This window comes from Pongo pygmaeus, chromosome 18 (genome assembly GCF_028885625.2).
Source record: "Pongo pygmaeus isolate AG05252 chromosome 18, NHGRI_mPonPyg2-v2.0_pri, whole genome shotgun sequence".
NCBI lineage: Eukaryota > Metazoa > Chordata > Mammalia > Primates > Hominidae > Pongo > Pongo pygmaeus.
The window spans coordinates 21,506,440-21,524,247 of record NC_072391.2 but is presented as its reverse complement, the minus strand read 5'-3'; the positions used below and the strand labels follow the sequence as shown (position 1 = coordinate 21,524,247).

General features: G+C 39.4%; 2 protein-coding genes across 7 annotated transcripts in view; both read right to left on the bottom strand.

The window, feature by feature from the left end:
- Positions 1–1,884, bottom strand: part of VPS35L (VPS35 endosomal protein sorting factor like) — a 145,062-nt gene extending 143,178 nt beyond the window's left edge. The window contains exon 1 of the mRNA XM_054454196.2: positions 1,720–1,884. Coding sequence (XP_054310171.1) covers positions 1,720–1,787 — 68 coding nt within the window. The 5' untranslated portion in view covers positions 1,788–1,884. The remainder of the gene's footprint in view (positions 1–1,719) is intronic.
- Positions 1,885–4,118: 2,234 nt separating this feature from the next.
- CCP110 (centriolar coiled-coil protein 110) overlaps positions 4,119–17,808 on the bottom strand; it is a 30,361-nt gene continuing 16,671 nt past the window's right edge. For 3 of the 6 annotated variants that reach the window (XM_063655221.1, XM_054454187.2, XM_054454189.2), the window contains 11 exons: positions 16,718–16,848; positions 15,487–15,664; positions 14,791–14,930; positions 14,558–14,674; positions 12,652–12,753; positions 12,346–12,462; positions 11,669–11,742; positions 11,082–11,144; positions 9,541–9,600; positions 8,955–9,040; positions 4,119–6,338 (listed from right to left, as the gene is read on the bottom strand). In XM_063655221.1, the coding sequence (XP_063511291.1) occupies positions 6,286–6,338; positions 8,955–9,040; positions 9,541–9,600; positions 11,082–11,144; positions 11,669–11,742; positions 12,346–12,462; positions 12,652–12,753; positions 14,558–14,674; positions 14,791–14,930; positions 15,487–15,664; positions 16,718–16,848 (1,121 nt within the window). In that variant the 3' untranslated portion in view covers positions 4,119–6,285. Of the gene's footprint in view, positions 6,339–8,954; positions 9,041–9,540; positions 9,601–9,624; positions 11,034–11,081; positions 11,145–11,668; positions 11,743–12,345; positions 12,463–12,651; positions 12,754–14,557; positions 14,675–14,790; positions 14,931–15,486; positions 15,665–16,717; positions 16,849–17,808 lie in introns of those variants that run through there. The other 3 variants (XM_063655222.1, XM_063655223.1, XM_063655224.1) reach the window with 3 other exon arrangements.

Genomic DNA, 17,808 nt, shown 5'->3' with positions numbered 1-17,808 from the left:
GAGGTTGCGGTGAGCCAAGATCACACCACTGCACTCAAGCCTGGGCAAGACTCCGTCTCAACAAAAACAACAACAAAATGTTTAGAGCACGGCCAGATTAGGAACTATAGAGACCCTAAACACTAAAAGCGTTATGGCACCTGTTTGCCTGCTTCTAATATAAAATTAAAATTCCAAAGGTAAAAATGTACTGGGATGCAGAGATTAAGACAGCATCTTCCTGGATTTTCTGATTGCAAACTCCAGATAAATCCACTGAAGTCAAATGTTTCTCATGTTTTTGGTTAGCTTTTTGGTCAAGCCAGCATGACTTTTTTATTTTTTATTTTTATTTTTGAGACAGAGTCTCACTCTGTTGCCCAGGCTGGAGTGCAGTGGCATGATCTGTTCACTGCAATTTCCGCCTCCCAGCTTCAAGCGACTCTCCTGCCTCACCCTCCCAAGTAGCTGGGATTACAGGTGCCTGACATCACTAATTTAGCCCAGCTAATTTTTGTATTTTCAGTAGAGATTAGGTTTCGCCATGTTGGCCAGGCTGGTCTTGAACCCCCGACCTCAGGTGATCCGCCAGCCTCGGCCTCCCAAAGTGCTGGGATTACAGGCGTGAGCCACCGTACCCAGCCAGCATGACTATTAACTGAAAAAAAAAAAAAAAAACTCAGGGCGTGGAAGTGCTCAGAGGCATTCAATGCTGATGTAGCGTGTCAAGGAAGCAGTCTCTTGCGTGTTGGGCAAATGAAAGGAATAAGACAAAATGAACTGTTTATCAAGCTCAAAAGCAGAAGGTTGTACCTGATTATTTCTAAGGTCTTTCATTTGCTCATTTGATCTAAGCTACTTCACATCATTTGAAGAGAAAATAAATTATCTCGCTTTCTGAGATGCAGGAGAGATTCCCCGTCCCCAAATCCCACTATCATCAACAACACAACTTCCTCAAGTTCTTCACTCTCACACATACCACCTGCTGAACCCTGAAGCTTCAGTCACTCACTCCTAGCTACTCCAACCACAATGGACCTATGGGCCTGCCAACCAGGCACACGCCACGCCCTCCCCTATGGTGAACTCCTATTCATCCTCCATGACCCAATTTAACTCTTCCTCTCCGAAGCCTTCCCCTAGCCCCCTGGTGGGGATAATCACTCCCTTCTTGGTGCTTCATCAGAATGCCTTCTTTGGACATCCCTCTACTGTGTGTCTGCTCCATTATACTGTCAGCTCCTTGAGGCCAAGGAATAATTCTGAGGGCTGTGCTTAAGGTAGGATGAATGGCGGCCATTTTACAGATGAGAAAAGCAAGTCTCCAGGTGAACAGAGGAGCTGAGGAAACTGACCAACAGCCAGATCTCCCGACTCGTCCAGACTTACAGCTGAGTCCACCATTACCCTCATCCAGCGACCCCAGAACCCGCGGCAACTTCTGGGGACGCGGAAGCCTGGAAACTCAAGTTTTCTTTAGGGAATGAATGCACAGGGGCCCGTGGAAGGCGCAGAGAGGCAGCAAACGGGGAGAGAACCAAGAACCCGCCAGTCTGGCTTCAGATTGCTCCGCTGGACCGCGGTAGCGGCCAGGGATTCTACGGTCAAGACAACTTGGGGGTGGGCGGTCGACCACCAGAACCCGACAGAGAGGAATTCACACTCTCAGACCCAGGACGACCCCATCACAACTAAGGACAGCCCCTCCCCAAAGCCCACCCGCCGCTGCTTCCTTACCAAGGAAAGACGGCCATCTTCCCAGTCACATGACCGCTTGTTCTGGGGCCGTCTGCTCGGCTTCCCATCCAGACCCCGCCACGCCCCGCACCCCCCGGCCGCCATGTTTGTGAAGGGCACCTGCCAGTCCCGCAGAGTCCGCACAGCGCCTTCTGCAGACGCCATGCTTGTGAGGGGCAGGCGACGCTTCGCACAGCACAGGCTTCAGTTTCAGCTGACGCCATGCTTGTGAGGGGCAGGCGACGCTTCGCACAGCACAGGCCTCAGTTTCAGCTGACGCCATGCTTGTGAGGGGCAGCTCACCGCTCCGGACAGCCCGGGTTACAACTTCCGCCGGCGCCATGCTTCGGAGGAGCAACGTTGGCCACGGCTAGCGTGCCGCAGTTTCTATGAGTCATGATTGTAAAAAGGAAGCTGTCTACAGTGCCGGGTGGTCCCGCCTGCGGGCGTCATGATGGTAAAGGGCATGACTGCTGCTTAGCCCACCTGCGTCCTCTAGGGGCAGAAAGGACTCCAGAAGGCGGCGGAGCGAAGACGCAAACTGAGCTTCAGCCAGTACCTGGTTTTGCGGCCAATGCGCTGTTTGGCGTGGGTCAGCCATGCCCCCTCTAGGCCGCTGCTTTACCCACTGCTTTGCGGGCGGTTTTAGGCACTTGGAGAATGCCTTTCCCACGACTAGCAACCAAGGGCTGCCCTAGATCCAATATGATTGACTACAGCTAATGCACCTGAGGAAATTAGGATTCGTATTTCGTCCAACTTGGCAAAGCAGTGTTTCTAGGAAGGTGGATATCCATTTCGACCACAGAACGTTTTTAAAAATTATTTTAGGCCAGGAGCGGTGGCTCAGGCCTATGATCCCAGAACTTTGGGAGGCCGAGGCGGGTGGGTCACCTGATGTCAGGAGTTCGGGACCAGCCTGGCCAACATGGTGAAACCCCGTCTCTATTAAAAAATACGAAAACTAGTTGGGCATGGTGGCGGGCGCCTGTAATTCCAGCTACTCGGGAGGCTGAGGCAGGAGAATTGCTACAACCCGGGAGGCAGAGGTTGCAGTGAGCCCAGATTGCACCATTGCACTCCAGCCTGGGCTACAAGAGCGAAACTCCGTCTCAAAAAAAAATTTTTTTTTAATTATTACTTTTTTAACTTACTTAGATATCCATTATGGTCCCTTAGAGAGAAAGCATTCAATGTTTTTATAACTCTTACTTTTCATTCGGGGGTGGTGGTCTGTGGTTGTCCATGAGATGGTGACCTATGACGGGGAAAAGGATCATCTCCAGAACGGGCCCTCCAGTGTTCAGCTCAGTATGAGCAGGAAAGTATTTCCAGTCGTACCTACTATTCCCAACACTGGAAGTGAACAAGGGTTAAAGGGTGGCCACGGGAAAGCGAGGAGCTCTTCCCATACAGCTTTGCATGTTATCACATGCAACATCTCAATAAGAGGTCAAGGTGAGGAGCCTTTTCCTAGGCTCACATTACATGATTAGGCAGTAACAAGAGGAGGATTCTTAAAGTTGTGCAAATTAACAGCCTTGATGTGAGCTTCAACCTTCGCATTCTCTTTTCTCCCTCTCCTTCCCTTAGCAGGCTTCTATCTCTTAATAAGTTAAGACATTTCCAGCCTGAGTTTTACCTTCTGAAAAGTCCAACTTTTAGTAGAGACGGGGTTTCACCATGTTGGCCAGGCTGGTCTCAAACTCCCAACCTCAGGTGATCCTCCCGCCTTGGCCTCCCAAAGTGTTGGGATTACAGGCGTGAGCCACTGCACCTGGCCCAGGGGACATATTAAATAATGAGATATATCTTTCATGGAACTTGTAATTGTAAAGAATGATTATATACAATATTTGTTTTGGCCAAATACTTTTCAATATCTGTTTCTTTTTTTCTTTTTTGTTTTGGAGACAAAGTCTCATTCAGGCTGGAGTGCAGTGGTGCAATTATAGCTCACTGTGGCCTGTAACTCCTGGGCTCAAGTGATCATCCTGCCTCAGCCTCCAGAGTACCTAGGACTACAGATGTGAACCACCATGCCTGGCTAATATCTGTTTCTTTTTTGTTTTGAGATGGAGTCTTGCTCTGTCACCCAGGCTGCAGTGCAGTGCCACAATCTCGGCTCACTGTAGCCTCCCCATCCCAGGCTCAGGTGATTCTCCTGCTTCAGCCTCCCAAGTAGCTGGAACTACAGGCATGCACCACTACGCCCAGCTAATTTTGTATTTTTAGTAGAGACGGGGTTTCACCATGTTAGCCAGGCTGGTCTCAAACTCCTGATCTCATGATCCATCCACCTTGGCCTCCCAAAGTGCTGGAATTACAGGCATGAGCCACCATGCCCGGCCTATTTCTTAATAGTCCTTCCCCTGGTAAATAAAAACAATCAAACTAGATTTTCTTTAAGATGAAAAGTTTATTTTGCTTTTTGCCTAGGAGCAAAACTAGTGAAAATAAAAGTATAAAAATAAATACAATTTACATTAATGAACATTCCACTCAAAGTAAAAATAAGCAAAAAAATGTATATAAATAAAAATCCATCAAAAGCACAAACAGTGTCTGGCACTTGTATGAGAAAAAGCTATGAACACCAAAAAAGAATGTGTAAAACACACGCTTTTATCTTTAAATTAAAAACACACTCAAGTTTCTCATCCTTACTCTAAAGCTAGTTTTAACTTTCTCCAAAACATACTATTTGTTTTAACTAATTTGCATTACACACACAAAAAGTGCACAAAACTTTTAGCATCTTTCTTACTGGAGAGACCCACAATGCTATGAATAAGCTGTATCCTGAGTTTTCAGAATGATAAAGCACAGTTTATCATATTAAGAAGACAATTTGATACTTTGCCTATAAATTTAAAAAAATTGGTAACTTGGACTTTTTTTGACCATCTTCTAATTTTCTGGTTCACTCATTTCAATACATGATACATCTCAATAAAGAAAATCAAGTTTACACCCAGGGTGGCTTATTATTTCTGTCTATAGCTGGATGTCAAAGTTAAATTTAAAATGGCTCAGAAAATTGGAGAAAACAATCTTCATCTCCATATTCTTAAAAGGACATTAAGAATATATATAGGCTGCATTTTCAAAATACCAGTATCTCTTTAAAATTTAAATTAGATTAAATATACACTGTCCCAATTTTATGTGAAAAGCACAAAGCCCTTTTTGGAAATGGTATGATAAATTAATAGTGACATTCTACCTCATGAAGTCACGTTTTCTTGGTAACATTTGTTGGTTGATACTTTTTTTTTTTTGAGACAGTGTCTCGCTCTGTTAACCAGGCTGGAGTGCAATGGCACAATCTCGGCTCACTGCAATCTCTGCCTCCCAGGTTCAAGCAATTCTCCTGTCTCAGCCTCCCAAGTAGCTGGAACTACAGGCACGCACCACCATGCCTGACTAATTTTTGTATTTTCAGTACAGATGGGGTTTCACCATGTTTGGTCAGGCTGGTCTGAAACTCCTGACCTCAGGGGATCCACCCGCCTTGGCCTCCCAAAGTGCTGGGATTACAGGCGTGGGCCACCCTGCCCGGCCAGTTGATACTTTTAATGGATATGTTAGTGATGAAAAATCTTAAACACGGGTGTCTTTAAGCAATGCAGAATTTTAACCAGGCAATATTCTTATCCTAAAATCTGGATTTATTATTATATAGCCCTTTATTCTCTCCTAAATCAAGCGTGCTAGAAAAAACAGACTATGAAGAACAAAATATACAGACTAAACAGAAAATATAACTGCATGCAACATATTATTATGTTACAGAAATGGATGTAATAATGCATTCCCAAGAGCTACATTCAAGAAGATTGTGCTGTCTTCCCCAAATTTGTTACCCGTCACAGAAAGATCTTACTTATAACCTAGTACAAATGTTTCTAACAGTACTGGGATAACATACATGAAGCCTAACATTTCTGTAAGACAACTAGTTGTTGACAGGAATGTATGCTTCTGACCAAAATGGTGACCCACATTAACTTCCGTAGATTTTAGCGGACCACAGTTGGCTACATGGTTATACTGTAAGTCAAAGAATGTGGACATTGAGTGGTTAATCCAAGTTTTTAAAGTTATAAAATGAGGGAAAGGCATTCTTCTGCAATAATTTCCCTTTGAATCAAATTCAAAAATCACTATGCAGAGATGAATTAAATTTATGTTTTAGAACTTATTTATAATTTGTCTTATCTTTTCAATATTCTGTAAAAGTAAACCCAAATGTCCTTGACGTTTACAAAAAGGGTCTCTGTAGACATCTGGGCATATAAAATAACCTTATGTTTGTATAGGTAAGCACAGAGATGATGCAATTACTAAACACTAATTTGTCTTCACCCAAACTTATTATTAAGAGGAAAATAGGGGCATGGAGCAGGAATTACCAAACTGACCAAATGATCCAGGTAAGTGCTCAGCCTTCTGATGTCACTTTGTCTGTGTAAACGGAGTCCAGGGTTAAATAAAGTCTTGGGCAGGGAAAATAACATGAATAATTATCCTTCCCCCCGTTTTATCCTAATGAATGTTGTCTTCTTAAATTGTCGCAACATTTGGCCGCTTTCTTTGGATTTTTCCTGCATATACTCCTAAAAATAGAGCAAAACTAGTATTACTTCTCAATGGGAGGTTTTCTATAATGATACAATTTAATGAGTTTTTACTCTGGAACAAACACTGAGCTAGGCAATATACATTATCATATTTAATCCTTATATGAATCATCCTGAGTTAGAAATTGTTATGACCATTTTAAGGGTAATAAAACTGAGGCATAGGAGAGCACTTGCCTAAGGAACAGAGCTAGAAGTAAGAACTCTGATAACCCAATTCCACCTGATGTGTTATTTCACTTAACCACTTTGCATGACCACCTCCTACTCTGCGCTTTGATTAGTGGTTTCTGAATTTCACTATATAAACTCTAGTCAAGCAAAAAACATCAAATGAAGAAATGTGTTTTAAAATTGTAAGTCAAAGATCACTTACGATAACATCAGAGATTGCAATTTAGGTTTGTAAAACTATAAATAAATGCTTTGCAGCATACTTTAACATTTTAGAATTCTACTTCCGTCTAAGAGTATGATATTCTATCATAACAAAAGTTAGTTTTCTATAAATCGCTTAACAAAGGATTTGCCTCCATTTAGAGCAAATCAAAACATAATTTCAAATTTGTTTAAAACATAATTCAGACCATTAAAACTCTAAGCAGGAAAGAGTAATCTTTTCAAGAGTGACAGTGGATTCCTGTGTTCAGATTCATAGTTAGCACTTTAACCAGCCAATATCCCAAACTCTCAGTTTATATAAAAGAATACAATTCTGGCTGGACGCGGTGGCTTACACCTGTAATCCCAGAGCTCTGGGAGGCTGAGGTGGGTGGATCACCTGAGGTCAGGCGTTCGAGACTAGCCTGGCCAATATGGTAAAACCCCATCTCTACTAAAAATACAAGAAATTAGCTGGGCATGGTGGCACGCGCCTGTAATTCCAGCTACTCGGGAGGCTGAGGCAGGAGAATGGCTTGAACCCGGGAGGTGGAGATTGCAGTGAGCCAAGATCACACCAATGTACTCCAGCCTGGGCAACAGAACAACACTCTGTCTCAAAAAAAAAAAAAAAGCAAAACAAACAAACAAAAAAAACAATTATTTAGCTTCTTTCAATTGTCTAAATATGCACTCATGTATAAGTAAATCTTTAGAAAACAACAGCAACAGACTTTTGTACTTGTTTAGATACATATTAATTCAAGGGTTAAGTTCATTTGTATTAATAATTATGTTGCAATGCAATTAAACCTCAATAGTTCAAAATAATGAACTTCATTGTATGTTACTAACTTCAATGACTGACTATACATCCTTTATACTGTTGAGTATTGCTGAATAGAAACAGTACTTGCTATTTTGCTTATAAGTTCACAAGTGACAAATAGTGGAGATGAAATGCATGAGAAAAGAACATGGAGAGTAGTCACTGTGGCAAATTGGTATCAGGCAAAACAATACTAATTCCTCAATGATTTTCCAACTTGCTAAGTTTCAGTGCAATATAGAATACTAACATGAGAAAAACAGAAAATGTCTTAAAATTCCACAGGTCTGGTGTTTGGTCTGAGTCCTTTCAAATGGTTATCTTTCAAATTAGCTTATTCTGACTGCCTCTGGAGTAAACAGTATCTTCAGCTATGTAATCCTTTAAGACAATTCCATTAACTGTCACTCACAATGATTTCCAAAGATGACCTTTTAAATTATCCTATATATGTGTGACACTATGAATTACATTCACTACATACATACAAAAAGGTCAGCCATCATTTCAAAGTTACGATCAATAGCTTGTTCCCTCCTAATTGGAAGGAAATCACTTAGTAATAAAAGCTCTAAAATTTGCCTAATTGTATATTAATGGAAAGATTAAAATTGATTAAAGGTTTAATCTTCAATGCCCGGTGATTAATTTAGGTTTCTTGTAAATGTCTAGAAAGCAGCATAGTTAAAGCACAACATTTGGAAAGTATTTTTAAATGGATCACATAATTTTTAAGTGAGCTTAATCAAAGTGTCTTAACAAAGATACCTAAAAAATATTAAAGCATTTGGTTAAGAGCTTTGAATTAGCTCAAGAATGAGTTTGTCTTCTTGCCACCATAAACAGAATTTTAAAATACAGTTTTTAGCTTAGCTCTTAATCCTCAAATAATGAACATAAGGAGAGATTTAGCTCAAGCTTTGGACTGAGCAAAATATGAAGCCCTCCTCCCACTGGCATATTCACATGTGATCTTATAGTCTGAGAGAGAAAGTTTTATCCCCTTATGTGCAGATACACTTCCCCAAGCTGAACAGACAATGCACAGACTTAGCACCAGAGATGATCATTATCTTTTATTCATTAAATAAAAAGGTTTTCTGAATTAAGCATGGCAAATTCTACAATTTTTTCAGAATGAAAAATACATGGTGCTTTCCATAGAAATATTATAGAAATGAAGACTGGAATCACACTTTTACTAAGACTTCCTGACTGCCATACAGTGCTAAGACCAAAGAACACTAATAAGATGACTGTGAATATGCCAAAATTATGGTGGCAAGGAAAGACAATCTATTCCACTTCTGTGGCCTGAGTTATGGGGCAGCTTGTGCACTTCCTTCTATTGAATGGGCTTCAGGAATTTATTTTCTACAAACCTGAAACAGGCACTCTGTTAGGCACTCTGCTCTGTGAAGGCTTCTGTCTATTTTGCACAACCCCCTTCACTGATGTCTTAGGGGTTCTAATTGAATATAAAAAAATTAATAAGTCACTGGCATTAAGGTCTAAATGTTCAAAATTCAAAGAAAGCAATCACATTGCATCAACTGTCCAAAGCACAAATAAGCTTGAAAAGAACTGAAGTCTCATGCATGCTCACAGTAAGGAAAGCTAAACTCTGGCTTCAGCAGGAGACTATAAGCATGAGTCATACTCTGTTGGAGAATCACTTCGGTGATGCTGAACTTACTATATGGATATTTAAAATACTTTATGAGTAAAATGGTATGAAATGAAAAGTAAAAACATGCCAACATAAGACAGTAATTAGAATACACAACAGTACACCAAGAGGGTTACATTTGAAGACAAAACTTTAAAATATCTTTCCCAATGCTATAAAGAAAAAAAATCCCATTGAAAAACCATTATCCTTTACGTAAAGAACACTAGATTTATTTTTCCCTCTCAAATCTAATCTTGGTTTCCGTAGTTTTCAATACCCGTGTGTGGCATTCTTACCCTTGTCTACTAAGTAGCCTATGAACAGGTGCATTCTGTCCTTGGTTTGGCTGAAGGACTCTGTTGACAAATTAAATAAAAAATTAATTTAAAAGGTTAAATTCCATTTTTTCCCATTTTCTTTCAATGGATGAAAGATGATAACCGTAAGGTAAAGGTCAACTATGCAATAATATGGCCTATATATTACTACAAAGCAGAGCAAATCGACTAAAGCAGATTAATATGATACTTATATTTTGCTCACTAAAGAGTCCAAACCTTAGGTTTTTATCAGCAAAGAAATGTCCAACATATAGACTAACGCTTGTGCTTTTAGATAATTTTCTTATACATACGCTTTACAAAAGCTAACTTTTCCCTTCAAACCAGTGAGAGAAGAAAGTATCGCTCTCATTTTACAGGAGTAAAAAACAGGTCAGAAATATTAAAGTTCACTTTTTAGCTTTCTTTATTTTTTATTTATTTATTTTTTTGAGATGGGTCTTACTATGTTACCCATACTGGTTTGAATTTCTGGGCTTAAGCTATCCTCCTGCCTCAGCCTCCCGAGTACCTGGGACCATAGGAGCATGCCACTGTGCCCAGGTTAAGTTAGCTTTTTTTTGAGACGGATTCTTGCTCTGTTGCCCAGGATGGAGTACAGTGGTGCAGTCTTGGCTCACTGCAACCTCTAACTCCCGGGTTCAAGCAATTCTCCTGCCTCAGCCTCCTGAGTAGCTGAGATTACAGGCACACGCCATCATACCCGGCTTTTTGTATCTTTTATTTTTGTATTTTTAGTAGAGACAGGGTTTCACCATCTTGGCCAGGCTGGTCTTGAACTCCTGACCTCGTGATCCACCCGCCTCACCCTCCCAGAGTGCTAGGATAACAGGCATGAGCCACTGCTCCCAGCCCAGCTTAAGTTAGCTTTCTAAGGTTTTTAAATAAGTATCAAAGATCCTCTGGACTGTGTAACTGAACTCAAGACATATCATGCTCAAAATTTCTACCACAGATAGCATGTCCTACAAAAGCTCCAGGCACATCTGGTCTGACATGTTACCAGGTATATGGCCAGGTATTGGTATGAATCTTGAGCCTGAGGACCACCCCCGACCCATTCAGCCAGAAGTGTTCTACTGATGTCAAGTAGAACAAAGTCAACAAAAATGAAGTTTGGGATTTAAATTTTAATTTTTTAATTTTTTTTTTTTTGAGATAGAGTTTCACTCTTGTTGCCCAGGCTGGAGTGCAACGGCGCAATCTTGGCTCACTGCAACCTCTGCCTCCCGGGTTCAAGCGATTCTCCTGCCTCAGCCTCTTGAGTAGCTGGGATTACAGGCATGTGCCACCACGCCCAGCTAATTTTTTATTTTTAGTAGAGATGGGGTTTTCCATGTTGGTCAGGCTGGTCTCAAACTCCTGACCTCAGGTGATCCATCCGTCTTGGCCTCCCAAAGTGCTGGGATTATAGGCGTGAGCCACCGTGCCCAGCCAATTTTTTTTTTCTATAAAAAACAAAAAGCCTCTCATTAAGACTAAGTGATTTTTCTCACCTTGTTTCAGAAGGATTTTGTTTAACCAGAAATTTCTTATTTGGCATTCCCATTTCAGCAGCTCTAACACAATATAAAAATAAGGACATAATGTATTTAGAGAAGGGAAGAAAACATGCTTACAAATGTAATACAGGATGACAGAAACAAATCATCATTTAGAAGCTGGTGTACTACTGGAAGACCTGTACTAAGCATATTAAAGACTGCATTCAAGAAAGAAGAATTTTTTTAAAAAGTTATTAAGATATTTTTCCCATTAAGTCTTTATTCCCAAGAAACCTTTAGGACATCAAAAAAGGAATATATTTAGGCACTGAATATAAAGATTAACTGTTTTTAAGATTGATCAGCTATCAGTTATATGAGTTGAATGTTGTCAAATTTAGTAAATAAATTCATCTAAGATGAAATGAGATTTTAGCACCTGATTTTAATAAATTTCTTTATATAAAGGGGATTTCTATCAGCTCAACTGCAGAAAAATTAACTCTTCTTTATTTCTAAATTTAAATTTGCAAATAGACCAACAGATGACTACAATTAATTGGTTTGATAACTAACATGACATGATATAAAAAACTTACTTCATGTATTTCTTCCTATCAAGAGACTTCTGTGTTGCAGCTGAAAGAGCCACTCGTGGACTTTTCATTTTATCCTTTAATATACAAAAGTAACGTCAAACTCTACTGGAACCAATTAATGCCACTATATTGTAATACAGAATGATCCCAAATTGCCTGGAAAAGCTTCTCTCTACTAACATTTTTAATTTAGTTAAATCATCTTGTTTTGTATTTTTGAAGCAGTCTAATTCTAAGAATTAAATAATTAGAATTATGTAAATTTTGCTTGCTTTTCCTTTGCCAATCACACTAAGATAATTGATTCAAATCACAAACTCTGATATACTTCAAATTAACTTGGAGCCTGTTTTCTAACTCAGATTTCAAAAAAAGCAAAACCCACATTATAACTGAATTCAAGGAAATTCAATCAGGAGCAGCTGATAGATTGTATAAGCCATCTGAGCAAAACATTCAAAGCTTCAACTCTAAAATCCAATCAGAAAACAATATGTAATTCTTAAATGATGTAATTCTTTTAAATCTGTCTACAGATTTAAATGTTGCTAGTAATTCCAGGAATTACTTGTGCTTAAGAATTATCAGAAGGGTGCTGAAGTCAACCAAAACTGACATTTAGTATCAATTACCCTAAACCCAGAAGAACTCTATTCATTAGAAATCATATAACATACCATTTGCCTGAGCATTTTCTCTTTGCGAACTTCTCGATCATGCTGTAGAATAGACATTCTTTCAGCTGCATCCATTACAAAGAATATGTCATGAATACCATACAGGGCAGCTCGCAACTAGGCAAAAGAGAAGAAAATATTGTATACATTTAAAAGATGAGGTTAGAGTTCAGGAATACTATATACCATGTACACTTATTTATAGAAAAAGATTAAAATAGTTTTCATTGAAACCTATTTTCAGTGATTAAATAAAAAAATATAATATGTCCATGTCTTAAAAGCCTTCAGGATCCATGTATTTACCTGAGCTAACACTCTTTCCTGAAGTGAAGCATCTTGAGCTGAAACAATGCCTCTCTTTAGTGGTGCTTCTGACTGAAAACTTCTTATGAATTCCATAGTATCCTGAAAAAAGAAATGCTCCTTCAAAAACATTTTTCTAGAAAGATTTGTGATCACTGCGGAGTTTCCTTTTTTCTTTTTCTCAGTCAATCCAAAATTACAGTCTTTCCTCAGTATCTGTGGGGGACTGGTTCCAGGAATCCCTCAGATACCAAAATCCAAGGATGATGGGGTCCCTTATATAAAATAGTTATCTGCATATAACCTAAGCACATCTCCCATATACTTTAAATCATCTCTAGATTAGTTAAAATACCTAATAAATGTACATGCTACATAAATAGTTGTTATATTGTTTAGGAAATAATGACAAGAAAAAAAAAATTTGTACATGTTCAGTACAGACACAACCATCATTTGTTTTTTCTGAATTATTTTTGATCCATGGTTGGTTGAATCCACAGATGTGGAACCCAGAGATAGAGGACCGACTGTACCAAAAACATAAATAAAACTATTACTTATTAGAAGTCAAACAGCACTCACTTTCAAGCAAGTCAAAAACACACAAACTGCTTCATTTATATGTTATTCATAATATTATCTGAGAAAGATTAACAATTATCGGGGGAACCAGCCCCCAATATTTCAACGTAGGTTCTTTCTATTTTTCGTAAGTGTCAGCTGGATGAGAAATAAAAAGACTACAAAGAGAGGAATTTTACTGCTGGTTCTCCGAGGGGGACATCACATATCGGTAGGACCGAGATGCCCACCTGAGCCTTAAAGCCAGCAAGTTTTATTAAGGATTTCAAAAGGGGAGGGGGTGCAAGAACAGGGAGTAGGTCACAAAGATCACATGCTTCAAAGGGCAAAAAGGAGAACAAAGATCACATGCTTCTGAGGAAACAGGACAAGGGCAAAATCAGAACTACTGATAAGGGTCTATGTTCAGCTGTGCACGTATTGACTTGATAAACATCTTAAACAAAAGGAAACAGGTTCGAGAGCAGAGAACTGGTCCGACCACAAATTTACCAGGGTGGAGTTTCCCAATCCTAGTAAGCCTGAGGGTACTGCAGGAGACCAGGGCACATTTCAGTCCTTATCTCAACTGTGTAAGACAGATACTCCCAGAGCGGCCGTTTATATACCTCCCCCGAGGAATGCATTCCTTCCCCAGGGTATTAATTATTAATATTCCTTGCTAGGAAAAGAATTTAGCGATATCTTCCCTACTGCACGTCCGTTTATAGGCTCTCTGCAAGAAGAAAAATATGGCTTTATTTTGCCTGACCCCGCAGGCAGTCAGACCTTATGGTTGTCTTCCCTTGTTCCCTGAAAATCGTTGTTATTCTGTTCTTTTTCAAGTTGCACTGATTTCATATTGTTCAAACACACATGTTTTGCAATCAATTTTTAGAGTTAACACAATAGTGGTCCTGAGGTGATGTACATCCTCAGCTTATGAAGATAACAGGATTAAGAGATTAAAGACAGGCATAAGAAATTATGAAAGTATTAATTTTGGGAACTGATAAATGTCCATATTAAAATGAAATCTTCACAATTTATGTTCAGTGACTGAAGTAAAGACAGGCGTAAGAAATTATAAAAGTATTATTTGGGAACTGATATATGTCCATATTAAAATGAAATCTTCACAATTTATATTCCTCTGCTGCGGCTCCAGCTGGTCCCTCCGTTCGGGGTCCCTGACTTCCCGCAACAATCAGACTTCTAAAACTGCCTAGATTACAATGACTAAAAAGCGTTTAAGTTCTGAACTAATCTGTTAGCTCAGCTGTCACGAGACTGATAGAAACTAACACAGAAGTGAAATACAAACGATTTACAGGAATCTTACTTTTACAGTTTGTCGAAGTTGCTTCAGCTTATCTGTCTGCATAAGCCTACGAGTAAGAAATCCTTTTGCCACCGCAGTTATTTTGTTAAATTTTGCTTGTATTTCCGGACTAAAAACCTAGGAGAAAGAAGACAGACACAATGTTTATTGGTGTTCATTTATACAGTCTAAGATAATATAGCTCTTAAGAAAAGATAAATAGATAGATGGCATGTATCATTAAGTTTACCCACTTGAGACCATCTAGTTTTGGCTCTTCCAAAAGGCCTTGTTACTGAGAGTTTGGTCAAGCCACTAGTTGATGATCCCCAGAGGTAGAATGGTGCTTCGTTTGCAGAAACAAAGCTATATTGCAGGGCAGAATTTGTGAAACCTAGAGAAACATACATATAGTATTATACTTGATGTCATATAATTAGAATACGAAGAACATCCCAATAAACACTTGTGACACTCATTAAGAATAACAACTGCCTCCAAAACTGACCCACCTGCCGACTTAAAATATTTATGGACTTTAAAGCTTACGTACCAGATGGATCTTTTCAACACAAACAGCATCTCAGGATAATTGAGATATGAAGATAAGCTATTTAAAGGGACTAGGGAATTAGAGGTAATTCAAGATCACTCATGAGAGAGCAAACTGTTTTCACTTGAAGTATATCACCTGCTGCATGAATGATCAGACTGGGCTCTGAGCCAAATTTCCTGATCTTTTCCTAGCAAAGGTAAACTCTGCTCACAAACATCTGCTCACAAGTCTTTGATCTCCTATCATGTCATTTTTCACTGGTTACTAAGCAGCTGGCAAAGAGGGTGGGACATGGAATCATTCGAAAACAGGAGATATAATCTTATAGTGTGCCAAATAAATATCTTACTGTAGGATCATTTTCCCAAATGTAAAAGGATTTTTAAATATTTACCAGAACTATTTGAATTTGAAGTATGGAGTGAGTCCGCTTGAGACAGCATTGTTTCCAGCAAACTAGAGTCACTTATTTTTCTCCATTCTAATTCCACTGCATTGTTAATGTCCAACTCAGAGGCTTCCGCTGTCATTGCCTTCTTCTCTTTTAACATTTTCTCCTGCTCTTCTATTTCCTATACATGAACAGTTTATTGTAACATGCTAAACCTTCTAATTATGTCCCAAAATGATATCATTTTAGGCTTAGCCAAAAGTACATGTAATTATCAGCAATTATTATTTATTTCAAGTTTTTCTTTCTCAAATTATCCTTCCTTCCTTCTCCCTTCCCTTCCCTCCCTCCCTCTTTTCTTTCCTTCCTTCCTTTCTCTCTCTCTCTCTTTCTTATCTCAAGAAACAGAATCTCGCTCTGTCCCCCAGGCTGGAGTGCAGTGGCACAATCTCGGTTCACTGCAATCTCCACCTCGCGGGTTCAAGTGATTTTCCTGCTTCAGTTTCCCAAGTAGCTGGGACTACAGGTGTGCACCACCATTTTGTATTTTTTAGTAGAGATGGATTTCACTATATGTTGGCCAGGCTGGTCTCAAACTCCTGACCTCAGGTGATCCACCCACCTCGGCCTCCCAAAGTGCTGGGATTACAGGCGTGAGCCACCACGCCCAGGCTATAATTTATTTTAATATGTGATAATGTATAGTTAAATTATTAATTATAATATAACAAGTGCCATTCTTTTTTTTTTCTTTTTATAGAGACAGGGTCTCCCTCTGTTGCCCAGGCTGGAGTGCAGTGGCTACACAAAGGCGAAATCATAGCTCACTGCAGCCTTGAATTTCTGGGCTAAAGCGATCCTCCCACCTCAGCCTCCTGCATAGCTGGGACTACAGGCTCATGATACCACGACCAGCACGAGTGTCATTTTTATGATATAACTCCTGCAGAATGTGTACTTTAGCACCTATTTATTAAATACCTTTTTAAAATATTAAGCTTTAAATCAAGGATTCAATAAAATATTCTCATTAAATTATGCAATTACTTTTAGATAAGGATCTAAATATCAAACTTCATATTTTGACAAAAAATACCATTCACGTATCAAAATGACTCCCCTACCTTAAGATATATGGAGGAAAAAATTACAAGTATTCTATACATGACCAAAATTCACAGGTATCCTTGGCTAAATTTCACTTACCAGTTGTATCTCCCTCCACATTCCTCACCTTTTGCAGTCTTTCTTGTTCCCTTTCCTGCTCAGCTATGAGTAGTGATAACTGCTGGGCGTGCTGTTCTTCTAGTCTCTTCCGCATTTCTTCAAAGGCTAACATCTTGCTTTTTAGTAACTCCTCGCTTTCTGAAAAGAAACATGTTTCCTCAATTTAGAAAATTCACTACAAGTCTAATGTCTGATATTTTATACCATCAATTTAAATTATCCTTCTGACAAGAGAGTATTCCTGGATCTGACATAATACAATCAAGATATAGCTGGGTTTCTACTTCGAACCACACTCTTTTTATTTCATGCTACTCAATAAAGTAAGACCTGTATTGCATCACCTTTTCCACTCCTTTTATTTCATGCTACTCAATAAAGTAAGACCTGTATTGCATCACCTTTACCCATTCATTCAACAGATCCCATCCTGATCTGAAATGACAGACCCAGGACTATATATTCAGACAAGATTCTCCTGACTCTACTTAACTTTCAGATGTGGTCCTCAACTGCATCCTACCACCATTTGTTTTTTTGACAGTTGTCCTCCAGGATCTCTGGTATTGTAGCTTGTAGTTTTGCCTCGTTTTGATTTTCAAAGAAAGTGTTTCCTTGATGGTATAAAGCTTTCTCAGCTTGAGGTTTCAAAAAGGACTGGACATTAAAATTCCAGATATTTTAGTTACTAACTAAGAGAAAACATTATGATAATACAAGCTTCCTAAATGGAATGTGGTGGTAAGACATGTTGAAATGTACAAATACCAAGTATGGGCCAGGTGTGGTGGCTCACGTCTGTAATCCCAGTACTTTGGGAGGCCAAGGCAGGTGGATCACTTGAGGTCAGGAGTTCGAGACCAGCATGACCAACATGGTGAAACCCAATTTCTACTAAAAAAATACAAGCGCATGCCTGTAATCTCAGCTACTTGGGAGGCTGAGGCAGGAGAATCACGTGAACCTGGGAAGCGGAGGTTGCAGTGAGCTGAGATCGCACCATTGCAGTCCAGCCTGGGCAACAAGAGTGAAACTCCATCTCAAAAAAAAAAAAAAAAAGAAATTTCCACGCTGTTGGTCTTATGTACTTCTGATATT